The sequence below is a fragment of the Triturus cristatus genome, chromosome 10, assembly GCF_964204655.1.
Source record: "Triturus cristatus chromosome 10, aTriCri1.1, whole genome shotgun sequence".
Classification (NCBI taxonomy): domain Eukaryota; kingdom Metazoa; phylum Chordata; class Amphibia; order Caudata; family Salamandridae; genus Triturus; species Triturus cristatus.
The window spans coordinates 1,142,437,853-1,142,459,978 of NC_140593.1; the positions used below are offsets into that span (position 1 = coordinate 1,142,437,853).

Sequence of the window (22,126 nt, forward strand, 5' to 3'; positions counted from 1 at the left end):
TCTTTTGCCAGGGGTATCATTCCTTCCCTTTTTGTATGGTTCGGAAAATTGTCATGATTTTGAGTAGTAACAGGGTACACCTCAGTGTCATTTGATTGGGATTATAACTTAATTGTGTGGTGTGCTCTATGCCAATGCACTATATTCCTAAAATTGCAAGGCAGTCCGATCCACTTACTACCAAGATCTTTGTGTAACCTGAATGTCACAGGTTCTAATTCCTGGGCGTTAGTTTAGCAATTCTGCTTTTTGAGGTTGAGAAAATTAGTATCCTAAAGTTTGGTGAAAGTAACACTTATTCTCCGCCGTTATCTACGCTAGGTAGTGTGTTTTTCATAGGTAGTTTTTCAGCAGTTGGGCACAACCTAAATTATGAAATGATGTAACCATAACTGTATAACAAATTAGTAATCCTCTTTTTATTTAAGTTAAGTGTTCTGAGCCGGTCCTAGTGGATGTCTCCATGTTAACTAAACTTTCTATGATCAGATAAAGCAGCAGCCACTCCATTTCTCATATGATGTGATTGGTGAGAAGATTTGTGATGCCACCTCTAGGCACTTACATGATGCCTTGGGAATATTGAAACAGTTTGCAAAGAACATCAACCAATGAGAAACACGCCCAAGAAACAGCCAACCAGGACTCCTCCAACAGCAACTTAGTTCTTCACTTATGTCCCCTTATCCTTTTCCCTTGCCTCAATGATCCTATTGTTATGTGGTGCTGATGACCCTGTTTCTTTATAATTGTACTTCACATATTGTTTGTGCTAGGTTTTCCCTATACAGCTATGCTATGCCATGCCTTGCTGCAGGACCGCTTGGCCCTCCCTTTGCGGCTGTCTGTTGGTGCGGCTCCATGGTGCATTTCTCTGCCCGCTAGGCGGTGCCAGTGTTGCGTCCTGTTCGGCAGCACACGATTCTTAAATTCCCTCAGATCGCGTTTGAGATCGCACGCCACGTCTGAAGCCATTGCCCTCAAGAGGTACACCCCGTTGAGAAAATTGGTCTGTTGCCTGTGTGAGCCTCTGCTTGTTTTCCTTTGTACACCTTACATTGCAGGGTCAGTATTCACTCCACGAATGGGCGCGTGATGCCTCCAGGGGGGTCTGTATGTTCCCCCAGTCAGTTTCGGCCTCCCGGCCTACAGTGTAATTAACTCGCCAGGGTCACACGGCCAGATAACCCAGCACTGTTTGCAGGGACACCATCTGCCAGGCTTGATTTCTGCAGTTATCAGTGAAGCACCAGGGGAGGGTGTCCCAGGGCTTGGACCCACCGAAGGGAGGCTCTGCCTTTCATACATTGTTGGCTGTCCCCCATGCCTGATTGTGTTCTTTGACGTTGCCTACCCAAAAAGGATGTATTCATTTCTGGCACAGTGGTAATGGAGGGGTTTGAAGAGATGGAAGGGGAGGAGAGCCCCCTACATGGTCTTCCATTCGACAACAACTTTATTAGGCATTGGATGCCTCAATATACAGGGCAGTGGTGGAGCATATGGCTTCTATGGAGCAACGCCTCTCTGAGCAGATCGTATTCGCAAGAATGACGAAAGCTGCCCCTATGGCCCCAGACTTTCCAGGCGCATCCCACCTCTGTGCACCTGATGAGGCCCCGGCTAAACGCAGCCACCAGGAGGGGGTGGTTCACAACGCTTTTAAGCGTCTTAAGCATGGCCATAGTGCCCCAAGTGAATCCCCTGCCCCATACCAGTCCCAAACTTCCCCTATCTGCAGACCTAGATGACCCCCGCATGGGGATACTGACAAGGATCAAGGACCATAAAGGCCCTGGCTCCCCTCCTCCAACCCCTTACCTCTTTCAGGCACACATACACCTTCCCCAGGGTCAGATATCCTTGATCCAGATGATCTCATCCACCCCCGGTCGGCAGAATGGATGCTGGCCGAAAAGGTTGCCTCCTATGGGGCAGCAAGAATTAGGAAGACCCTTGATAAGAAGGCCTGTAGTCACCTCCGGGCTGAATGCCCAAATCCCATCTCTTGAGGGTAAGGTATCCTTGACCCCCTCAGCTGGACCCCACAATTGCCACCTTCTTAGCCAAGCTTATGAAGGATCCCAAAAAGGGGATTGACGGGTCCTAGCGAGTTTAGCAGGACCAGCTCGTGATCGCCCTTTGCCCGCTAACACATTTTTTTGACATGGCCAAAGATGCCTTGTCTTCAGGCTCCATCATTTCCCCAGATATACTTCCCGTCTGGGCACAATGAGCCATCATATTTCTGGGCAAAACCAATTGTGTGTTGTAGACTGAGCGTAAACACTCATCCTTATTAAGGTGGACCCTAAGCCAGGTGACCTTGCGGTCTTGGAAGTTGGCGCAGTCGCCCAAGGAGGCCTTCATAAAGGAACTTGGAAAGTTAGTAAACACATTTACGTTATTTGAAAAAGTGCAAACCACCGTTAGTCGAGTCTTTTACCCTTGTGTTTTCCAAGGGACCGGGCAAGGCAGGGACCACTCGTCCGGCCAGGCAGTTGCCCAGTACAAGAGAGGATAAGGCTGTGGCTCAGCGCCTACCAGGACAACTCCCACTACGCTACGTTCTACCCGACCAGACAGAGGCAAATGATTCAATACTGCTGCCAGTTCCAGTAGGTGTCATCACTTCTTCCTCTCTAAGGGTAGGGGGTTGGCTGGCAGGTTTCATTCATGTCTGGCGCTTTATCACCTCAGATGCATGGGTGCTAGAAACCATCCAAGGGTTTCACATAGAGTTCTACGGCTCTCCTAGGCAAGAAGAATCCCTGAAACCCATTCGGTTCTCAGCACACAAGGCGGTTCTGAGAGACTTGGAGATTTCATCTCTTGCGAAAAGGTGTGATCTTCCTTTCAGAACCCCATCCACAAGGCTTTATCAGCAATATTTTTCTCGTCGACAAGGCCGATGGCTGTCACAGGCCTTTCAACTTTCTTCACAAATTCAACGAGTGGCTTGTCTATTGCCATTTCAAGATGGAGGGTATCTATCTGCTTCGCGATCTTCTGCGCCCCTCCGACTGGATGGTTCAGCTAGATTTGAAGGATGCCTACCCCTCTATTCCGATATTCCCTCCTCACAGGAGGTTCCTTCAGTTGTTCGAGCATCAACACATGTACAAATCCAGTCTTTCCTTGGAACGTTGGTGCTTCACAAAGGTACTCAAACCGGTGGTGGAGTACCTTCGGACCAAAAGAGTGCGCCTCACCGTCTACCTCGACTACATTCTCCTTTTGGCGCAGTGTCCACACCAACTGTCACAGCAGCTCCAACTTGCGGTGACCTTGCTGCAAAAGCTGGGTTTGATCATCAATGACAAGGAATCTTTTAGTTTCCTCCCAGTCGATGATTTTCCTAGGCTTTGTAATAAACTCGAACTGTGCAAAACCTTAGTGAGACTTCACGTTTCCGTCATCGATACAAGCGATCTTTTCAGGTCTGTTGCATTATCGGGCTCTTCAGCGCCTCAAGGCTGCACACCTGAGAAGGGGTCTCACATAGTCCCAGAAGGCTGTCTTTTCGAAGGATGAGATTGGCTGGTGGCTCATTCACATGGATGCTTGGAATGGGAGGACCATTTTCCGTTCTGCCCCAGACCAGGTCATAGTCGGACTCAAGCAGATCAGGGTGGGGCACTTGCTGTGGAGAATTTTCCACACGAGTGGTATGGTCCATGCAGGAACAAGAATTACACATCAACTGCCTCAAATGTTTGGCAGGCTCCTTTGTGGTCTGGTGTTGGACCTGGGACAGGATTCAATTTTGTGTCCTTCTGAAGATGGACAACATCTCAGCAGTGAGATATATCAATCACTTTGGGTGGGGAGGGGGTACGTGCTCTAAGGCGCTTTCGGACTTTTCGACCAGCTTCTGGCAGTATTGCATTAGTCATCAGGTTTCAGTCACGGTTGAATACCTGCCAAGGCAGGAGAATTGGGTGGTGGACTGGCATTCTCGAAATATCCAGGACTCTAGTCTTCGGAAGCTACATCCGGATGTCTTTGCCTTAATCCAGAACTCTTGGGGATCTTTTTCAATCTGCCTTTTCGCTTCCTGCCTGGGCCATCAACTACAGAGTTTTGTCAGTTGGAGGCCGGACCCTCTGGCGGTCGCCACAGATGCGTTCTTCCAAGGTTGGAGCCAGGAAAGGAGTTAAGCCTTCCCACCATGCGCGATGATCACCCGGGCCTCTGCCCAAGTCTGACAACAGCAACCAAAGCTAGTTTTGGTCACCCCGATTTGGAAGTCGCAAGCATGGTTTCCAGTTTTACTGGAACTTTCTTGGGAATTTTCCAATCCGTCTCCCCCTGTTTCTATCATTGCTCCTCAATCCAGAACAGACTCCACATCAAATGGTTCTGACGGGTCCCTCTCACTAATGGCATCGTAGGGTACAGGGGCAGATAGTCCGTCCTGGACCTTTCGCGAGAAGCTGTGGACCTCCTCTGCAGAGCCTGGGTAGAGTGCTCGGTTAAGCGATACAAGTCGGCCTGGGCGAGATGGTCCAGTTGGTATCTTGGTTGCAGTGGTAGTCCAAGTGCTTAATTTCTTGGCTTCATTGGCCACAGAGGGCTTAGCCTATTGTTACATCCATACATTCCGATTGGTGGTTTCTGCAGGCCACGTGCCAGTAGAGGGGTCTCCTATTGGGAAACATTACTTTGTATGCCCACCTACTGAGAGGCATCAGGCTCTCCCTTCCTCCGAAGCCTAGGCACTCTGCCCTCTGGGATGTCAATCATGTCCTCAACCTTTTTTTTTTCTCTTGGCAGACTAATCAGTTTCCTTTACGTAGGGAGCTCTCCGCGAAGCTGGCGATGCTCCTCTGTTTGGTCTCTTGTAGATGGGTGGCTGGTGTTCGGGCCCTGGATATCACAGGCAGGATTTTTTTCCCCTCTGAAGTATCTTTCACAGTCACCAGGAAGACAAAATGTCACACCATAGTCATTTCTTTTCTGGCCTTTCCAGATGTCCCGAAATTGTGTGTGGTGCAGTGCCTTATGGTCTATGAGGAAATGCCAGAGGAGTTCCGCTCTCCAGGTGAATGGCAACTTTTGATTGTTGCGTGTCCAGCAGCCGATGGGAATGGCCGCTCACTAGCGCGGCTCCGGAGCCCTCGCCTAACATCCGTCATTTATCCTGACTTATATAGCAACACGGAACCTGTAATTAGTGGAACCACAGCCCTGGCCTCTGTGGGCACCCACACATTAATGGAAAACTGCAAGTAAATGCCGCATTGCGGCGAATTGAACCCTGCCGCTGCGGAGGTGAGGAGTGATAAAATGGAGGTGGTGGGACTGACGTAGTCCCAGGGGGAGTTCGAGCCGTCGACTCGGTTGCAGAGTGACCTGACCCAGACCAGCCTAGTGCGGATGGACCAAGTCGGACGACCCGTTATCCTGCAGTGGCACAGAGACGCAATTGCTGGCACTTTGGGGCTCGGTGGAGGCAGAAGAAAGACAGGTGAGCGGCCGGCCGTCATGGAGCGTTCGGCGTCCCGCTTGGACGGGTGTTGCCTCCCATTGTGAGGAACCGAGGACGGGCCTTCACCTCAGGTGGCTGACTCTGGCCTGGAACATCGGAGCAAACCTGCGGCCCGGAGAAGTACATCGGATTGGCCTGCGACGACATTGCCTCGCGGGGGTCCGCATCCGGACCCGAGAAACGCATCGAGCTGAGGGTGGGGGGGGGGTCAACTCGCACTAGCCAGCTACCAGACCAGCCCCAACCTGTGCTCCCAGGGGCACATAAGGAAAGACGAAAACCGGAGCTCCTCAGCAGCTGGGCCAGAGGCGATGTGTGAAGCTTAGGCCTTCAATGAACGGCCCGCATCTCACCGTGGGCAGCCGCAATACCTTAACTGGCCAGGCCTGGTGGATGGGTTCGTGTAGGCCTGCACTGTGGGGCAGGGTGCTGACTCTGCCCTTGTAGAGCTGTCCCCATAACATACCTATACCAGTGGGGGAGACCTCAATCATTCCGGGGGGCTGTTCACTGGGACACCGTGTAGCCCTCACCTCTTGCTACCTACATCACTTAACACCACAGTACTGTATTCCCCAAAAGGTTGGGAAGAAGTCGCGCAAGAAGGTCTATTGTAACTCTGAAGGTGAGTCAACGCGCCGTGAGGGGCTTGCGCGACACCAGAGGGAACTGTGCAGGAAGCACTCCAACACTGGGGGGGCTGTCTAGCGGGCTCCATTACGAGAAACCTGACAGGCCGCTGGAGGCACGTTGACCCTGGGCAGGCGGCGAGGACTACAGAGTCACCTCCTCTGCTGTGGTCTCCCCTTGTGCAGATGACGAGTGCCTCAAGATGGCTGGTGGGAGAGGCGCCAAGTCATCACTACAAACTAAACTGAAAAAATACGCATGGAATAAAAGCGGCAAGGATTCAGAGGCCATTAACTTTCCCGGCCAGGATAAGACACAGACACCTCCTGAACAGCCTGATTTAACGCTTAAAGACATTATGGTCGCTATTAATGGGGTACGGTCCTCCCTGGAATCCCGGCTGGATTCTGTGAACATCAAAGTTTCCCTAATACGGGCTGACCTCCGGAAAATGGACACGAGAGTCAAAGAGGTGGAAGACGTCAACCAAAATGATCACCACAGACAGCTCCCAACTTAAACGACAGGTACAACAATTACTGGAAAACCAGGTCAAAATTGAAGCGCAACTGGATGACTACAAAGGCAGAGCACGCAGAAATAATGTGCGTATCTTGGGAGTGCCGGAGTGGGCAGAGGGTCTGGCCGCGGACCTCTTCGCCGAGGAGGTAGTCACGAAACACTTGCTACCAAAACGCTTCTCAAACTATTTCTCGATTGAACGAGCACACCGGGTTCCTGGGGGGGTGCCCTAAGCCAGGGACTCCACCCTAGCCGATAATCGCCAGAGTCTTCAATTTTCGAGACGGATGTAATACTCCAAATGGCACGAAACACTCCACCGGTTTCATTGGAGAATAGTGTGATATAATTCTTTCCGGATTTAACAACTAAAGTTCAGAATCAACGGTGACGTTTCCTGGAGGTAAAGAGGGCACTCGGAGACAAAAACATAAAATTTGCCATGCCTTTTCCAGCCAAGCTTCGCGTTCGAAGCTGATGGCAAGAACATGTTCTTCCCCTCCCCAGAGGAGGCCTGGGACTGGCTGGAGGGATGGCGACAAGTGGGAAAACCCAGTAAAGAAAGACCTGTCCGAGCGAGAGGGAACAGACCCAACCCCTCCCGAGGGACAAGCAGCGGTCTACCTGGTGGAGGAGCGGACGAGAATCTTGAATCCTGACAGCTGAAAGGACATTGTACTTTACTTAACGGTGGAGGACTTAATGTGCAGATAAGTGGGGGGGGCGTCACACATGTGAGCGCGGGAGGGAGTGTAACTGTACTGGGGGGGGTTGCTCTGCGGGACTCCGACAATGACTCTGCCCTGACTTCCACGGCAGGTGTGGGGTAAGCTCCAAACCTTACACTGAGGCAAACTAGACCTGTTCGGGCTGTGGTCCACATATACTATGTTCGCATGATAGTTTTGTTGAACTTGTCAGGTTTGGGCGGGGGGCAAGAGAGGCTGCTTCCCAGGCACCTTTTCACATTGGGTGGGGGGGGGGGCGATGGGCACTCTGCCTTGTTGGGGAGTGGGTAGCTTGAAATCCACTGGCAGGGGGGCAGGTATGGGGGGGACAGTTGGTGGGGAGGGGGGGGGGAGTTTAGTTTTAGTTGTATTTTTCACGCACAGGTCACTCTACATTACCCACCTGCACCGTTCACGTCTCCACTCACGGCTTCCATAGCCCCATACGTCCCACGATGGCAGGAGCCAATCCACCCATCTTATTGGCCCGCATTGTGGGCGTAGGGCCTGAGCTGCCCATCATGAATCTATTGAACTGAACCTACTGTCCAGACATCCCCCGTAAAAAGGTAAAATGGCATCAATTGGGTAGAAACGTCACTGACTGTCCTTACATGGAACGTCAATGGGATGGGTGATAACATTTAAACGGGGGATTGTTCTGCAGTATCTCAAACAGGCTCCCGACATAGTCCTCCTACAGGAAACACACTTGGTGGGCAACAACTGCAAAGCCCTGACAAGCTGGAGACATCAACTCCTGGTCCATGCTGGATACACCTCGGGGTCTAGGGGCACGGGCATTTTAATCAAGAAAAATCTTGCACTAACTTCACAATGCATGTGGGCAGACCCCCAGGGTAGGTTTGCGGTTCTGGAGGCAAGCTGGGAGGGGAGGCCTATAAATATTATCTCTTTCTACGTCCCACCAGCTCTAGGTAAAGAAGCGCTGGCAGACCTTGGAAAGGTCCTGCTCCATCTCCCACTTGGGACACTAATCCTATGGGGAGATTTTAAAATGACGATAAATGATCAGATAGACAGACAACCAGCACGTCCCCAGTCAAGGCTCAATACACACGTCAGAGTTTCTCACCGCTATAGGCATCACAGATGTATGGCGCCACTGCCATCCTGACCTGGCATGATTCACTCATTACTCCAACGCCCATAACAGCCTCTCCCGTATAGACTACCTCTTAACTTACTCGGCTAGTATTGGGAGTTTTAGGGATCCGCGATGTCTGCCACGGGGCATCTCGGATTACTCCCCAGTCTGGGCCGAATTCACCTACAATAATCGGCGCCAGAAAAACACTATATCAATCAATCCTGGCTACTTACGGTCCCAGATATCAAAGAATGCCTGCGAGTGCACTCGAAATACTATTTTAAAGAAAATGTCGGCTCCGTAGAATCGTCCCAGACAGTACGGGAGGCCTGTAAAGCTGTGGACAGGCATTATCACTCAAAGTGGGATATATTAATAAACGACGGTCGCAGGTAGTACAGTTGGAGACTGAGCTCCAGTCTCTTGAGGCGGAGCATATACAGTCCCCTACGAGTACACTAGGCATACACTACAGGTTAAACAGCTTGAATATAAAGCTATGGTTCATGAGAGGGCTGGAGCCAAGTTGCTAGCGACGCATCATAGACTGTATGAGCTGGGGGATAGAGCCGGAAAATTACTTGCCTGGTTGGAAAGGAGGGAGGTGGCTGAGTGATGGGTCCCTCGGTTAACTATCAATAGCACACAGATTCTCTCAGACCCGCAAGATTTCGCAGCAGCCTTCCCAGACTATTTTGAACAGGTATATACTCCCTCGGCCACTGCCACCGCAGAGGATTCTCGTAAATTCCTGGTGAACTTACCTTTGCCTACCCTGTTCCCCAGCGACCGAGATTCGCTGGAGGAAGATATCACAGACGAGGAAATCCATAGAGCAATAGGTAACATACAATCTGGGAAGGCAAAGGGCCACAACGGGATCCCTATTGAATTCTTCAAATCACGCCCTTTTTGAGGGAAATGTACAATGAGAGCTATGAGAAAGGGGTTTTGCCAGAGGATCAGAGGCTCGCGTCCATTGTCGTAATCCGCAGACCGGAGAAGCCTGGGGACAGCTGTTGGTCCTATCGACCGGTTTCCTTAATCAACATTGAGGCTATGATCCTAGCGAAATTGCTGGCTTCCCGGTTGGCCCCTCTTCTTACCTCGCTCGTACATGCCGACCAGTCTGGCTTTATGCGCGGCCGAAGTACGGCCCTTAATCTCCGCAGCCTTTATAATGTGATCGGACGCACACATGTAATAGCAGAGGACGCCATAGCATTATCTCTAGACGCCAATATGGCGTTCGATTCAATCGAATGGCCCCTACCTCTTTGAGGTGCTACAGCTCTTGGGGTTTGGCCCGAAATTCTTGGGCTGGATTAGGCTGTAATATACAGATCTTAAAGGCCAAATTAAAGTTAATAATCTCACATCCCTTATATTTCCACTGAAGAGGGGCACCAGACAGGGTTGCCCCCCTGTCTCCATTGATTTTTCTCATGGATACCAGAACCACTGGCGACATGGATTAGAGGGGATGTACTCATAAGAGGTTTGAAATGGGCCGAGGGACAAGAAGATTGGATATCCCTCTATGCCGACAATATCCTGCTATATCTCGCATCCCCCATAAAATCACTACAGAGAATCATGAACATTTTTACAAACTTTGGGAGATACTCCGGGTACTCGATTAACTGGTCTAAATCGTTGCTCTTCACACTGCATGGGCCAGCCCCAAGACTTCCACCGGGTTGCGAAGTGAAGGTGGCGGAGGAGGGGTTTCGTTATCTGGGAATCTATATGACCCCGGCTCCGCACATCTTCCACACACAAATTCTGGCTACACTCCTCTATAGGTTGCGGAATGATGTTAAACACTGGAGGACCCTGCCCCTATCCCTGCTGGGCTGAGCTGCTCTCTTCAAAATACTTGCGCTCCCTCGGTTTTTATATATATTACCGAACTGCCCGAATAAGATCCCGGAGTCCTACTTTAGGAAAGTTGAGAATGAAGTGAGGACCCTGCTGTGGGATAGGAGAGCGCCCGCATCGCCCTGCTTAAATTAACCAGAAGTTGGTATGATGGGGGTATTGCACTCCCCGATGTACGCCTCCTATTACTGGGCCTCACAGTTGTTGGTGGTGAATCATTGGCTGTATCGCCCCCGGACAGACCCAGGGTGTCTTTTGTATAAATACCAAATGAGGAGAGAGGGATATTTAGGGGCTCTGTATTCCAAGGCCAAGAGGGGCCAATACTTTGGCCCAACGGCTCAAACTATTGATATCTGGAGGCAAGCCAACAGGAGACTTGGCTGGTGGGACACCCTAACCCAGGCTGTCCTGCTGTGGTCGACCCAAAGATTGGGGACACTATGTTACCAACCGGTGTTTGACCTGTGGGACACCTTCTAAAGGTGACCCATGGTGGAGATACCGATGAACAGGAAAATGGTACCATTTACACAACTGCAAAAAGACTATGACCTGGCCGGCGGAGGAGGTCTTCCGTTATCCACAGATCCGTCCCGCCCTCACTAATGCGCTCCCTGAGACTGGGGATGTTCTGGAGTCGTTCACCCTGGAGGATAGCTTACTCTTTGAACCCTTGTCGGAAAAAGCAGTATCACTGACTTATCGCAAGTTAAGCAATAATCTGCCCGACCCACTTTGGAGCCTTCATGACAAATGGCAAACCGATATAGGTCATCTTGATGACGAAGATTGGCAATCTGCACTCATGTCCCCAAGGGAGGCAGCTATCCCTCTCAAATTTCGACTCCTCCAACTGAAGGTACTGCACAGATTGTATTTCACTGGGGCCACACTTAGGAAGATTGGGCGCAAACAGGACGCACTCTGTTTGCGGCAGTGACCCGAGGAAGCCACCTCCCATCACACAATATGGGAATGCCCACACATACAGACTCTGTGGGAGGGAGCCACATGACGCATGCACAGAGCCATTGGGTAGAATATACAACTGACACTGAGATTGGGGCTCCTAAATATATGGGATGCTACCGACCTCCCTGGTGTCGAGCAGCAGTAGGTCACCATGGGCTTCACATTGCTAAAACGCTCTATAGCAATGCATTGGGGTGTAGCCAAGGTGCCGACTACCGGGGAGTGGGCTAAGGAGTTGAATAAATGCATGATCGTTGAAAAAGAAGTATTTAAATCCAGAGGGTGCCCTAAGAAGTGGGACAAAAAGTAGGGCAAATGGAACACTTATCGGGGGAGATATGTGCCTCTGCCACCTCGGAGATGGAGCTACGAGAACAGCGACAGAACGGACATATATAATCAGGTGTAGGGGGTGCAGCTATACGAAAATTGTACTTTACTTTATATGCTGATGTGTATTATTTGTAAGACTATTGCAATCACTGTGAGTGCTAAAGTTCTATTAAACAATAAAAACACTTTTTAAAAAAAGCCACATAAGGCTGTCTCATAACCTACTATTGCTTGGTGGATAAGGTGGGTAATGCAGGAAGCTGGCATTGATTTGAAGCTCTTTGGGCACACTCGCTCCTGGACCTATGGCTTCAAAAGCCTTTAGTCTCGGCGTGCGTTTAGAAGATATTATGAACGTGGCGAACTGGTCTTCGGATTCCACCTTTAAGATGTTTTACTTCAAGCCTATTGTAACAAAGTTTCAATTCTATTAAGGAGTCCGAGGCGAGGATTATCCCTCCGTAGGATCTGACTCTAACCCCGTGATTAGTAAGTATGATGCATTTATTTGTTTCATTGTGAATCTACCTAAATGGTTGCTTTCTGAATGTACCTGGTTGGTTCCGATGATTCTTTGGTACCCTGAATATAACAGTTACGTGCCATTGCATTCTTGCTACTTCCTTTTATAGTTGTTTACTGTGTTGGGGAGAATTTGAGTGACTACTTCTTTTTTGTATCCCAGGGATGGAGGCTAATAAACTAGAGTCTTGTCTGCGGGATGTTAGCTTGTCTCACGCGACAAAAGAGGATGTGGGGATATAAGTGAAGGACTATGTTGCCGTTGGAGGAGTCCTGATTGGCTGTTGCTTGGGCTAATTTCTCATTGATTGATTGATGTTCTTTGTGAACTGTTTCAATATTTCCAAGGCATCAGTAGGTTTTCTGTATGTTGTTAAAAAATGGCTGCTATTCCGATTAAAGTGAAGAGAGTATGCATAATCCTTGCCTCAAAGTCCTTAGTAGAATTGAAACTTTCCGTTACAATAGCTAGGAAATTTTACATTCTGGCATGCATGTTTCGTGCTCTCCTGCAATACATTATTTTGTGTACTTTTTTGTCAGTCATTTCTAAGTGACTTTTATTGTGTTACGTTGTAATTTATACATTTTCTGAAACCAGATTTTTCATTTGCAGTGTTGTAATAAACAGTCTTTCGCTGCAACATACAAATGGCAAATCATTCGAAATTTTCAATTTAGATTTCCTTTTTAAGGTTTTACGTGCACGATGTTATAAGAAAAAAACACAAAGCATTCTTGTTTTAAACTCCTTAAGTACACCCCAAACGTATGAATACTATCTAGGGCAAATAAAAAGAAGTTAAATAGGTTTTTCATTAAGTTTTATTCCATCCCTCCCGCAAGTGTTAGCTCGACATTTCTAAATGTATATTTTTAGAACTCTAATGTTTTGCGCCCTTATAAAATTTAATTTGAAGCCATGTGCTGTCCTTGCAGTAAAAGACCTAGACCAAGTTTACAGGGAAGGAGTATGTCACTGGTTGCAACTTTTACTGCAGGAATATATGACCATGTATTGATTGTTTTTTAAAAGAGACTTGTGTACAAATCTGATGCAAACTGTAAGCTTCTCAAATCACCAGGTCAACAGCATCTGTGTTTGTTTGGCTAATTTAAAGCCCAGAGGTTGCATCCAAGAAGGGTTGAAAGATCTGATAACCCATTGATGTCTTTGATTAACTGTTTCTTTTGTCCCCTAGACAATCGTAATGAATGACTGCATCATCAGGGGTGACCTTGCCAATGTACGAGTCGGGCGTCACTGTGTTATCAAAAGCCGAAGTGTTGTGCGGCCGCCATTTAAGAAGTTCAGCAAGGGGTAAGCTTCTCCCTGCCTTCTGCACCGGACACATCACTTTGATAAGAATTGTGTTTTGTGGAACAAGATTCCAGAAACTGCGTTTTGTAGTGAATTTCACACTACTCTCCAAACTTAGTTCACCAGTGGTAGCTACAAGACGATTTAGTTAGGGTCTAGCCATGCAGGTTACAGAGTTCTAAAATGGAGGATAAACATGTAAAGAAAACTATGATGTTCAAAAGTATTTCACATTTTATCTCTAATGTTGTAGCACTCTTTCAGCAGGGTTGTAGACCGTAAGGCATAAAAAGCTTTGCTTCCCTAACCATCAGTATTATTACCCGTATTGCCCATCAGCCACATGTAATTTGTATGGACTTTCTTTGGTGGCATTGAGCGGTAATAGGTGGGAGTGGGGGCAAAGCAAGGGTGTTGGGGTGAAATCAGCTATCTGACCACTTTCTCTATGTACAGGGCAAGCATTGTGATGCCTAAATAATGTGTGTCTCTCAATTTGTGCTTTAGAAAAAGGAACTTTGGTATATAAGTGAGTGTCTTTTTTCATTTTAAATATTAGCCTTGTAAAGGCACGTTAGGTGGATTGCATGGCTCTGGAATTGCCAGTCCGAGTGGGCAGGGGATGGAGGTTCAAAATACTGTGTGGACTTTGGATTGTTTTAGCATAATATGTTGGATGATGACAGAAAAACATAATTGAAACCAAAATATTAGCCTTGAACAGGCCAGATTCACTTTCCTTTATTTAATATGTTTAGAGCGCATCTTTGCAGGGGATCAATGGGTGTGAGTATTTTTATTTTAGCACTTTTGACATTAGTCAACTGTGTTTGGCTGATGTAAGGGAGGGGTAGATGTATATATCTGCATGTCACAGACTACAGAGTTTTCGGCCTCAATTTATTGCTTTGAGTAAACCTACAAGTATTGAAAAACCGAGTTGTACCTGATATTCCATAAAGACATTCACAAGACCAAATGCGCATGCTACTTGTGAGTCTCACTAAGTCACGGGCACCGTACTGGGCACTTTACTCTGTGTCCGCTTCTCTCCTGGCCATCACTGCCCCCCTCCAGAGGCATGCAAAGCATGAACTGGACGCTACTTTGGCCAAGGTAACAAAGATTTATTCTGCAGGTGTTGCTCACATTTGCAAGCTGCTCTCTGTACAATTTCAAATGTATGTTTTCACCCACATTTGACAGTTTTCAGTCTCTATTGCTATGACCAGATGTGGCACTGATTCATTACTAAACTGGTTGATTGGGCAGCTCCTGAGAGCTGTTCATGCCTCTTGAAGGCTCCCTTCCTCCTGTTCCTTCCAAGAGTCCCGCCCCATATGCTGCCAACGTGCAGCTGTCATGAGCATGGGCAGGCATTTTTAGTGGGGGACCATCCAGTCTACTGTCTCTGTGTAGGGACACCTGACCTGGAGCAGAATCTCTTAAATGACTGTTTCACTTACCCCAAACATGCACCTGACAATGCCACCACTTCTGTCCCTGTCCTTGTTTTCCCTCGCATCATCCCCCTCTCTCTCTAACTGTGTCCTTTCTCATAATCGCTTACCTTTTCTTGCCCTTCCTCTTCTTCTCACACCCACTCACCTAGATCTGTCCTTGTCTCTTAACAGCATGCTTGCCCCTTATTTTCCCTCCTCCCTCCCTCTTCAAATTTTATTCTCTTAACCTCTCCTCTCATTCTTTAGTCCATCATTGTTTAATTATTTCTATCCCTACCACAATTTCTTCCTCCACTTCCTTCCATATGGTTTGATCTAACTCATTGTCTCTTCCCTTGGTTCTCCAATTTTTTTGCCATTTCTGTTTTCTTCTGTGACTGCCCCCTCTTCTGTTTCACTCCTTTACTCAGTTCAGTTCAGCAAGCTTTATTCGGTATGTACAACAACCAGAAAAGCAAAACAGTTAAAAAATAGACTTTAAAATAGAAAGAAACAACATTCAACAGTGCATAAATGATCCAGTTAATTACACATAAAAACAATTAATTGAAACAGTGCTTTTTCTCACATCAATTACTTTTTGAATGTATACTTCTTTACTCGTTCTTTTTTTTCTTTATCTCCCTGCTTGGTCACGCTCTCTCAACTTCTTTTTTTCATCTACTTTCCATCTGCACTTTAACTCCCGTTTTCTCCTTCTCCATACACCTGCCCCTGTTCTCCTCCGTCATTCCTTCTCTTCCATTTTATCTTCTCTTCTACCCATTATGTTGATCTACCTTCATATCTCCTCTCTCATTTCTTGACCTCCATACCCCCACCACAACCTTTCAAAGCACCCCTCAGTCATTTTTCTTTCCCTAGATCTGATGTTCCCCAGCCTGGGGTCTGTCTGCTCCCTCATATAGGAGACCCATATTTGTGGATAGTGAAGGGAGAAAGAGGTCCGGTCATAGCCATTATTATACTTTCCAATATGTACATAATACCACATGACATTATCACTTGTCCAATGAGACCAACAATATACTTATGTTATCTGTACTTCGTAATAGGACACATTTTCCTTGTTCTACATAATAATGCCTATGAGTGAATTGTCTTCATTTTCAAACACTCTGGTAATGACACTAAGCATCTAGCCCTAAATGTCCTATGTTCTGAGTGGTCGTGTTTCAGACGGATTATGTGAGTGCGCGTGCTGGAATGTTGTGGAGCGTGCTTGATTGTTGGGTGAGAAGTTTTACTTCTAAATGCATTAAAACCTGTTTCATGTCACTGTAGTACTTTTGTTTCGGTTCATCTGAAAGAAGGATTGTTTTTGACACTGTGAGTACCTGACTCATGCTGCTTAGATTGTGGGGCGTATAATCATTAGGCTCTGTCCTCATCAGCCGGAGAGCCGCTGCGGTTCTGGCATAGAATGTCTTTTGTGCCTAAGAGGCAAGCAGTGCTTAATTTGTAAAAGGATAAGTGCCGGGGCTGTCGTCGAGAGGCCACTGCAGCTTGCACCTCACATAACCCATGCCAGCTCTACCAATGACAGTACATACACAGCTACTAACCTGCACACTCCTACAAGTGAGACAAGTCGGACTATTACAGGCCCCCAAAGCCAGAAGAATGGCTTGGGAGGCAGTTATTAGTCATTATTAATGCAAATTGAATAATTAACCCTCTGTTGTTGTGTTCATACCTAAATTTGCAGGACAGCGCCACCATGTGGCAGACTGTCATAGCCCTGGTGCTGACAATAAGGTGCTGGTGCTGAGCACTGGAAAGCACCGCCTCAAATTAAGCACTGAAGGCAAGACTGAGTTTGTAAATAACTGAAAAAGTGGCATGTTCTTAAAAAGTCACAGGATTGAGGTACAGGAGTTGAAAGTGGATTTTTATATAAATACAAATATGGCAGCTATTTTTAATACGCCAGAGGTTGATCCAGGAAAACTAAAGAGCTAGTTTTGTGCAATTTCTTCTGTTACTTCCATACTTTGACCATTTGTCCCCTATTTGTGATTGCCAAATGATGGGACAGACTTTGTTTCCATTTTGTTCAAATCCCACTGGTTTAGTTCCCAATCCAGAAATTGAAGGTCCTCCATTAAATAAATTGAAGGTGTTCCTTAACAAATTGCTTAATCATTATGAAGCAAAATGTATTTTAGAACAGTAGCACAGAGAGAGAACAACTTTTAAGGGCTAGCTATTTGAGAAGCCTCAGTTGTGGAAGTTTTTTTTGTTGTAAAAACAAATAATACACACATCATTATAAAAACTACAACAAACACGTTATTCCTGAGCCGTGATTTTCTTAGGCTCAAGATGATATGTATACCAACAATTCTACAATTTGAATAACTACTTAACTGTAAAGTAAAATAAGTGTATATTAAAATGAATGGAAGGGAGCATCGCCATCAAGCAGGAACACGTTACATGCTTTTTCTCTCTGACTCGATCTATGAAACCATAATAGAGTGTTCAAAAAGTCAAATTAATCCCATTCACAAAGATAAAAAAATAGACTTTTGCAAACTTCAATGAAAACACTTTAAAATGCTGTACCTAAGTAAAAAAACTCCTGCGTGATGGTCCTGAATACCTACTTGACAAACAAATCCCACCCGAATGATGTGCACATCAAATGAAACAACCATTTATCTATATAAAAATGAAATTCAGTGCCAAAACTAAACTTGAAATTAATTTAAGGTTGAAATGGTGGCTACAACACAAAACCTAAAATATCCTTCAGTAATGCAAAATGTCAAGGTGATCCTGATAGCCTTAATATCTAGAATAGTTGTATGACATTACCAGGCCTTAATTCACCACGCACATCTTTAGATTGCCGATTTTACAACGCATACCACTACCACACATTACATCCACTCACATTAGAAACCCCTTCACAATGCATTCCACTACCATGCTTACTTTTACCACGTTTACTGGTCCTGAAAAATCCTGTCACAGTCTAACACTGCCACTCACTGTTCAAAAAGTATACATTAAATGTTAATATATTTAATTAATTTGCCTTTTTCGCTTACAGGTTAGGTACTATTTGAACATTTGATCATTTTGGGGGGAGACCCCTCCAACCCCCTTTTTTAATTACCCTCAAATGCGTGGTTATGTCTTGCATTGTAAAGACTAGCGTGCCAACAGTCTTTACGATGTAAAAAATGTGTGTAAAATGTAATACAAACTAAACACTTCAGAGTAAAGGCTGTTTCCCGTCCAGAATTGGGGAGAAGCTGGATTTTTAATTCAAATGGACCGCACATCTCTGAAGAGCTTTTATTTAATTATTTTTTGGTTTTATATTGCGTGTATTAGGCTCTGTAGCATCTGAGCAGCTTACATATAAACTATCCACGCTTCTGCAAATTGTGAAAGCCAGTAAAAAGAAAAAACAGCAATACTTGCAGCAGGGGCTAGTAGGGATCGGGTTGAACGCAGCCATAGGTTCCAGGCTCGGGCAGTAAGCTTCGAGGCAGCTGTAAAACTGATTGATGGTGAAGCATATATATTCTATTGTGGAGTTCCAGTTGTGAGGGTTTAAGTGATGAAAGGTTCGAAAATTAGATGCAGCGCAGGGAGATATACGAACAAACCGAATGTGATGTTTTCATAATGGAGTGCCCTGTTCTAGCTAAAACAGGGGTAGGGAATGTTAACAAGGGAGAACAAGTCTGTTCCTTGAATAGCTACAAGACCAGGCTGAGAAGTGTAAATCTTGCCCTTCGATTGACAGATTACCACAAAGACTGGTGTCTGCGATAAGGGGTAGAGTAGTTGAGCAGCAGTTTAAAGGGTACCAATGTGGCAAAATCTGTGAATTAATTAGTATAGGTGGTTTGAAATGATTTTTACGGATGTGTCTTTACTGTTGCAACTATGTTGCATATAAACAGCTACAGTTTGAGGCTAGAATTTGAGTGGGTGGCCCAGTACCTGCTTGGTTTCTTCTGTCAATGTCATGATGGCGGGCCATTCATAGAGAAGGAAGCAGAGGGACGTATGCTCGCACTCCAGATACCTCATACAACAGCTAGAGGTCACTATGCATCTAAAGACTGACTGGCGGGGAGGCCTCCGCCTCTAGGCTCTGCTTAAGTTGTCCGTACCCTGGTGCAAAAGCCATAAGCTGGCTACGTCTCCTATTAACATGTAGGATTTGACTCGCTTGCCCTGGGAGAAGTTATACTTCAAATTATGGAACAAATTTGGTGAAGTGTAGCTGTAAGATATGATTTGGTCGACCTTGACCAGTTTTTGCGCTGTCAAAGGTGTGTTGTGTGTCGGGGGTCAAGATCAGGAGATTCATTGTGGGTCTTTTTTGGGGTTTTCCAGCTGAGTGATTATTCTTCTTTTTTGCTGATGGTAAAACGTCTGCCATTAGCATCTAAAGCAGGGGTCTCCAACCTTTTCTTCAGTAAAAGCTGCTTATGTTCAATGAAAATTATCCCGAGCTACTAATCTTGATAGTGCTGCTAGTGATCACATCCGACAAGATTGCAGTACTGGCCATCGTATGCACAATTACCAGCGGTGATCGCCTCAGTGCATCAGGCACAGTTGCCAGATGTAATGTCGAACAACAAAAAGGCTTTGTCAATGTGTAATGCCTCTACATGGATAATGCAATCACCCTTGCACCAAGGCAGCAATATTAGAAATAAGTCTCCCCAACGCTGCATGATTTATCACTCAAACATCAGTTTTCAAATATTTTGGAGACTCAATCACTTTTTCTCCAAACATCAGCGTATGAATTCTGAAAATCCACATATTTTCATCTTGAATACACGCTTTTCATTTTTAGTATACATGTATTCAACCAAGCAAAAGCTTACAGCTTAGTAAGGTGGGCTGCACACAGGAGAGCTACATACGGGGGCCAGAAGTGCTACCAGTAGCTCACAAGCTCCTCGTTGGAGAAAAGCCTGGTTTAAAGAGTGTGTTAATTTGTGAAGAGGACCGCATTGTTCATCAAAAGTCATCATTCAATCATGTACAAACTGACTGGAGGCGTGAGAAGATTAACCTCAGTCTAATTGTGTCTGTGCCGAGTGGCGTGATTGGATGGTGGTTGGAATACAGTCTTATCCCGTGTACTGCCAGCAGATCTTTCTTTCTAATTCATGTTTGGATAGAATCCAAATTTGTGTGTGTGTGTGTGTGTGTGTGTGTGTGTTTCAGCAGGGGGCTATGTGGGGGTGGGGTCGGAAAGATGGAGCATGCATTCTGCAAAGTGTTGTGGGTGCTCTGAGGTGCAGAGGGAATCTGCTATCAAAGGCAGGCTCAGTGACCGCAAGGTAGTAAAGAAAACTTGCCTTAAGGTAGATAATCTTATGCATGAGTCTTGAGGAACATTGCAGCAGTGTGGAAGAGGAGAGATCTGTAACTGGTCCTTAGGAAGATGGAAGATGCAGGGGAAGAGCCAGTTACTTCTAAGAGAATACAAGAAAGGAGAGAGGGCAGATATATGTAATGAGGTGTTCTGTTTGTATGTCTGGAGAGAAAACGAAACGGCATGCAGTCGAGCGTGCTACCTGTACGCAGATAAGAAAGTGGGGCAGTAGGTAGAACGCTCGTAAGGTGACTGACTTTACTCCTGTGGAATGCGTGTTGCACCTCTTCGTGCTTCAGTTTACACACTCCATCACTTCTTACCCTTGTAGCATGATTTGGACAGCCTAGTAGATGTAGCAGATGTTCAGCTTTGTGACTGGTTATGGCAATAAAGTGTGTTCTCACTAGATGGCAGCAAAACACCAAAGAGACTTTGCTATTAAGCACCCTCTGCCAGAGACAATGGGTTTGAGAAAGCAAATAATGCTTTTTACATGTATCAAACACTATTTTGCGATTCTGTAACCTGTTATGGGGGAGATTTGGTCGAATTTCTTGTGTCCTGTCACAAAGCGGGCTGCCGCATGTAGCAGACCTAGGTTAACTTTGGGAATGTTGGAAAGGAGTGAAATTCCGTAGTTTAGTCTGGAGAGCACAAGGGCCTGGACAACAGATTTGAGGTCTTCTGCAGGGATGTCATGTCAATGGGAATTTATAAAGCGCACGTACACCGGAAAGGTTTCATGGCGCTAGTTTGGCAGAAGGTACAAGGTTCCTGATTCTCGAAAGATGCCTTAGCTGTAAGCAGGCACTCTTAGCCATGCAGGAGATATGGTTCTGCCATCTGTTGAGATTTTAAGGTGCCTTTAAATCTTGTTATCTTGTCACATTTGCTGTGTTCAAAGACCACGGTCAAATGTCAGCTTATGTCTTCTTACAAATTGCTGCTTGTTGTATCCTGGAGGTTAGATTTTACAAAATCCTGTAACTTGCAGTCAAAGAAAGAAACGTAAAGTGAACTATTTGACAATCATTTTGGGGTACAGGCAGTGTGAAATGAAGGGTTGTAAGATGTTTTTTCCTAAATTGCAACATTTATAGAGCTTGTAAATGAACTGTACAAATATTTCTAAATGTATTTCAGTAGTTGGAAAGCTTTTTTTGTAATTCTGATGTGTGATGGAAACAAAGATTTTATTCCGATCAAAATAAATGAAAACACTTTACTTGGCAATGTGCAAATGATGCATATTCGCCGAAACCCCGTTTACACACAATGTTTGAATGCTATATAGTTTTATCAATAAAACTGCATGTCAGTGGGAAAGTTTGTGGCCATGACAATAGAAATGCGCTGTCTGGAAATGAGAGTGCACTATCACAACATTCTTTAGTAATATAGTTATTAAAAGTGAGAGTTTGAAACATGATCTGAGAAACTTTCCTGTCCTCCCGATGACCATGCCATAGTGAATTAAGGGGTATGTCTGGGTCTATGTGTACCCTATATGTGGGCTAGATTCTTAGAATACATGGAGCAAAAGCTTAGTCTATTAAATCAAACAAAAGTTTTTGTACAGCAGACCTGCTGAACTACCATTTTAAGGTATTCTCATATGTGATAATGAAGAAAAAGGCAACATATTTGCCTAGGATCACACAATTTGAGACCAATTTATGGGGCAAGCACATTACAGCTAGATCAAGTAGATTATTCAAGTCACTAGACCTGTAGTTCTGATAACATTTTCGTGATTTACGAGGCCTGATTAGGTTGTTTTGCAC

At 45.9% G+C, this 22,126-nt stretch overlaps 1 protein-coding gene across 1 annotated transcript in view; it reads left to right on the forward strand.

Annotated features, from left to right (window-relative positions):
* Positions 1-22,126, forward strand: part of DCTN5 (dynactin subunit 5) — a 64,948-nt gene that overhangs the window by 13,619 nt on the left and 29,203 nt on the right. Inside the window, exon 3 of the mRNA XM_085629484.1 lies at positions 13,396-13,514. Coding sequence (XP_085485610.1) covers positions 13,396-13,514 — 119 coding nt within the window. The remainder of the gene's footprint in view (positions 1-13,395; positions 13,515-22,126) is intronic.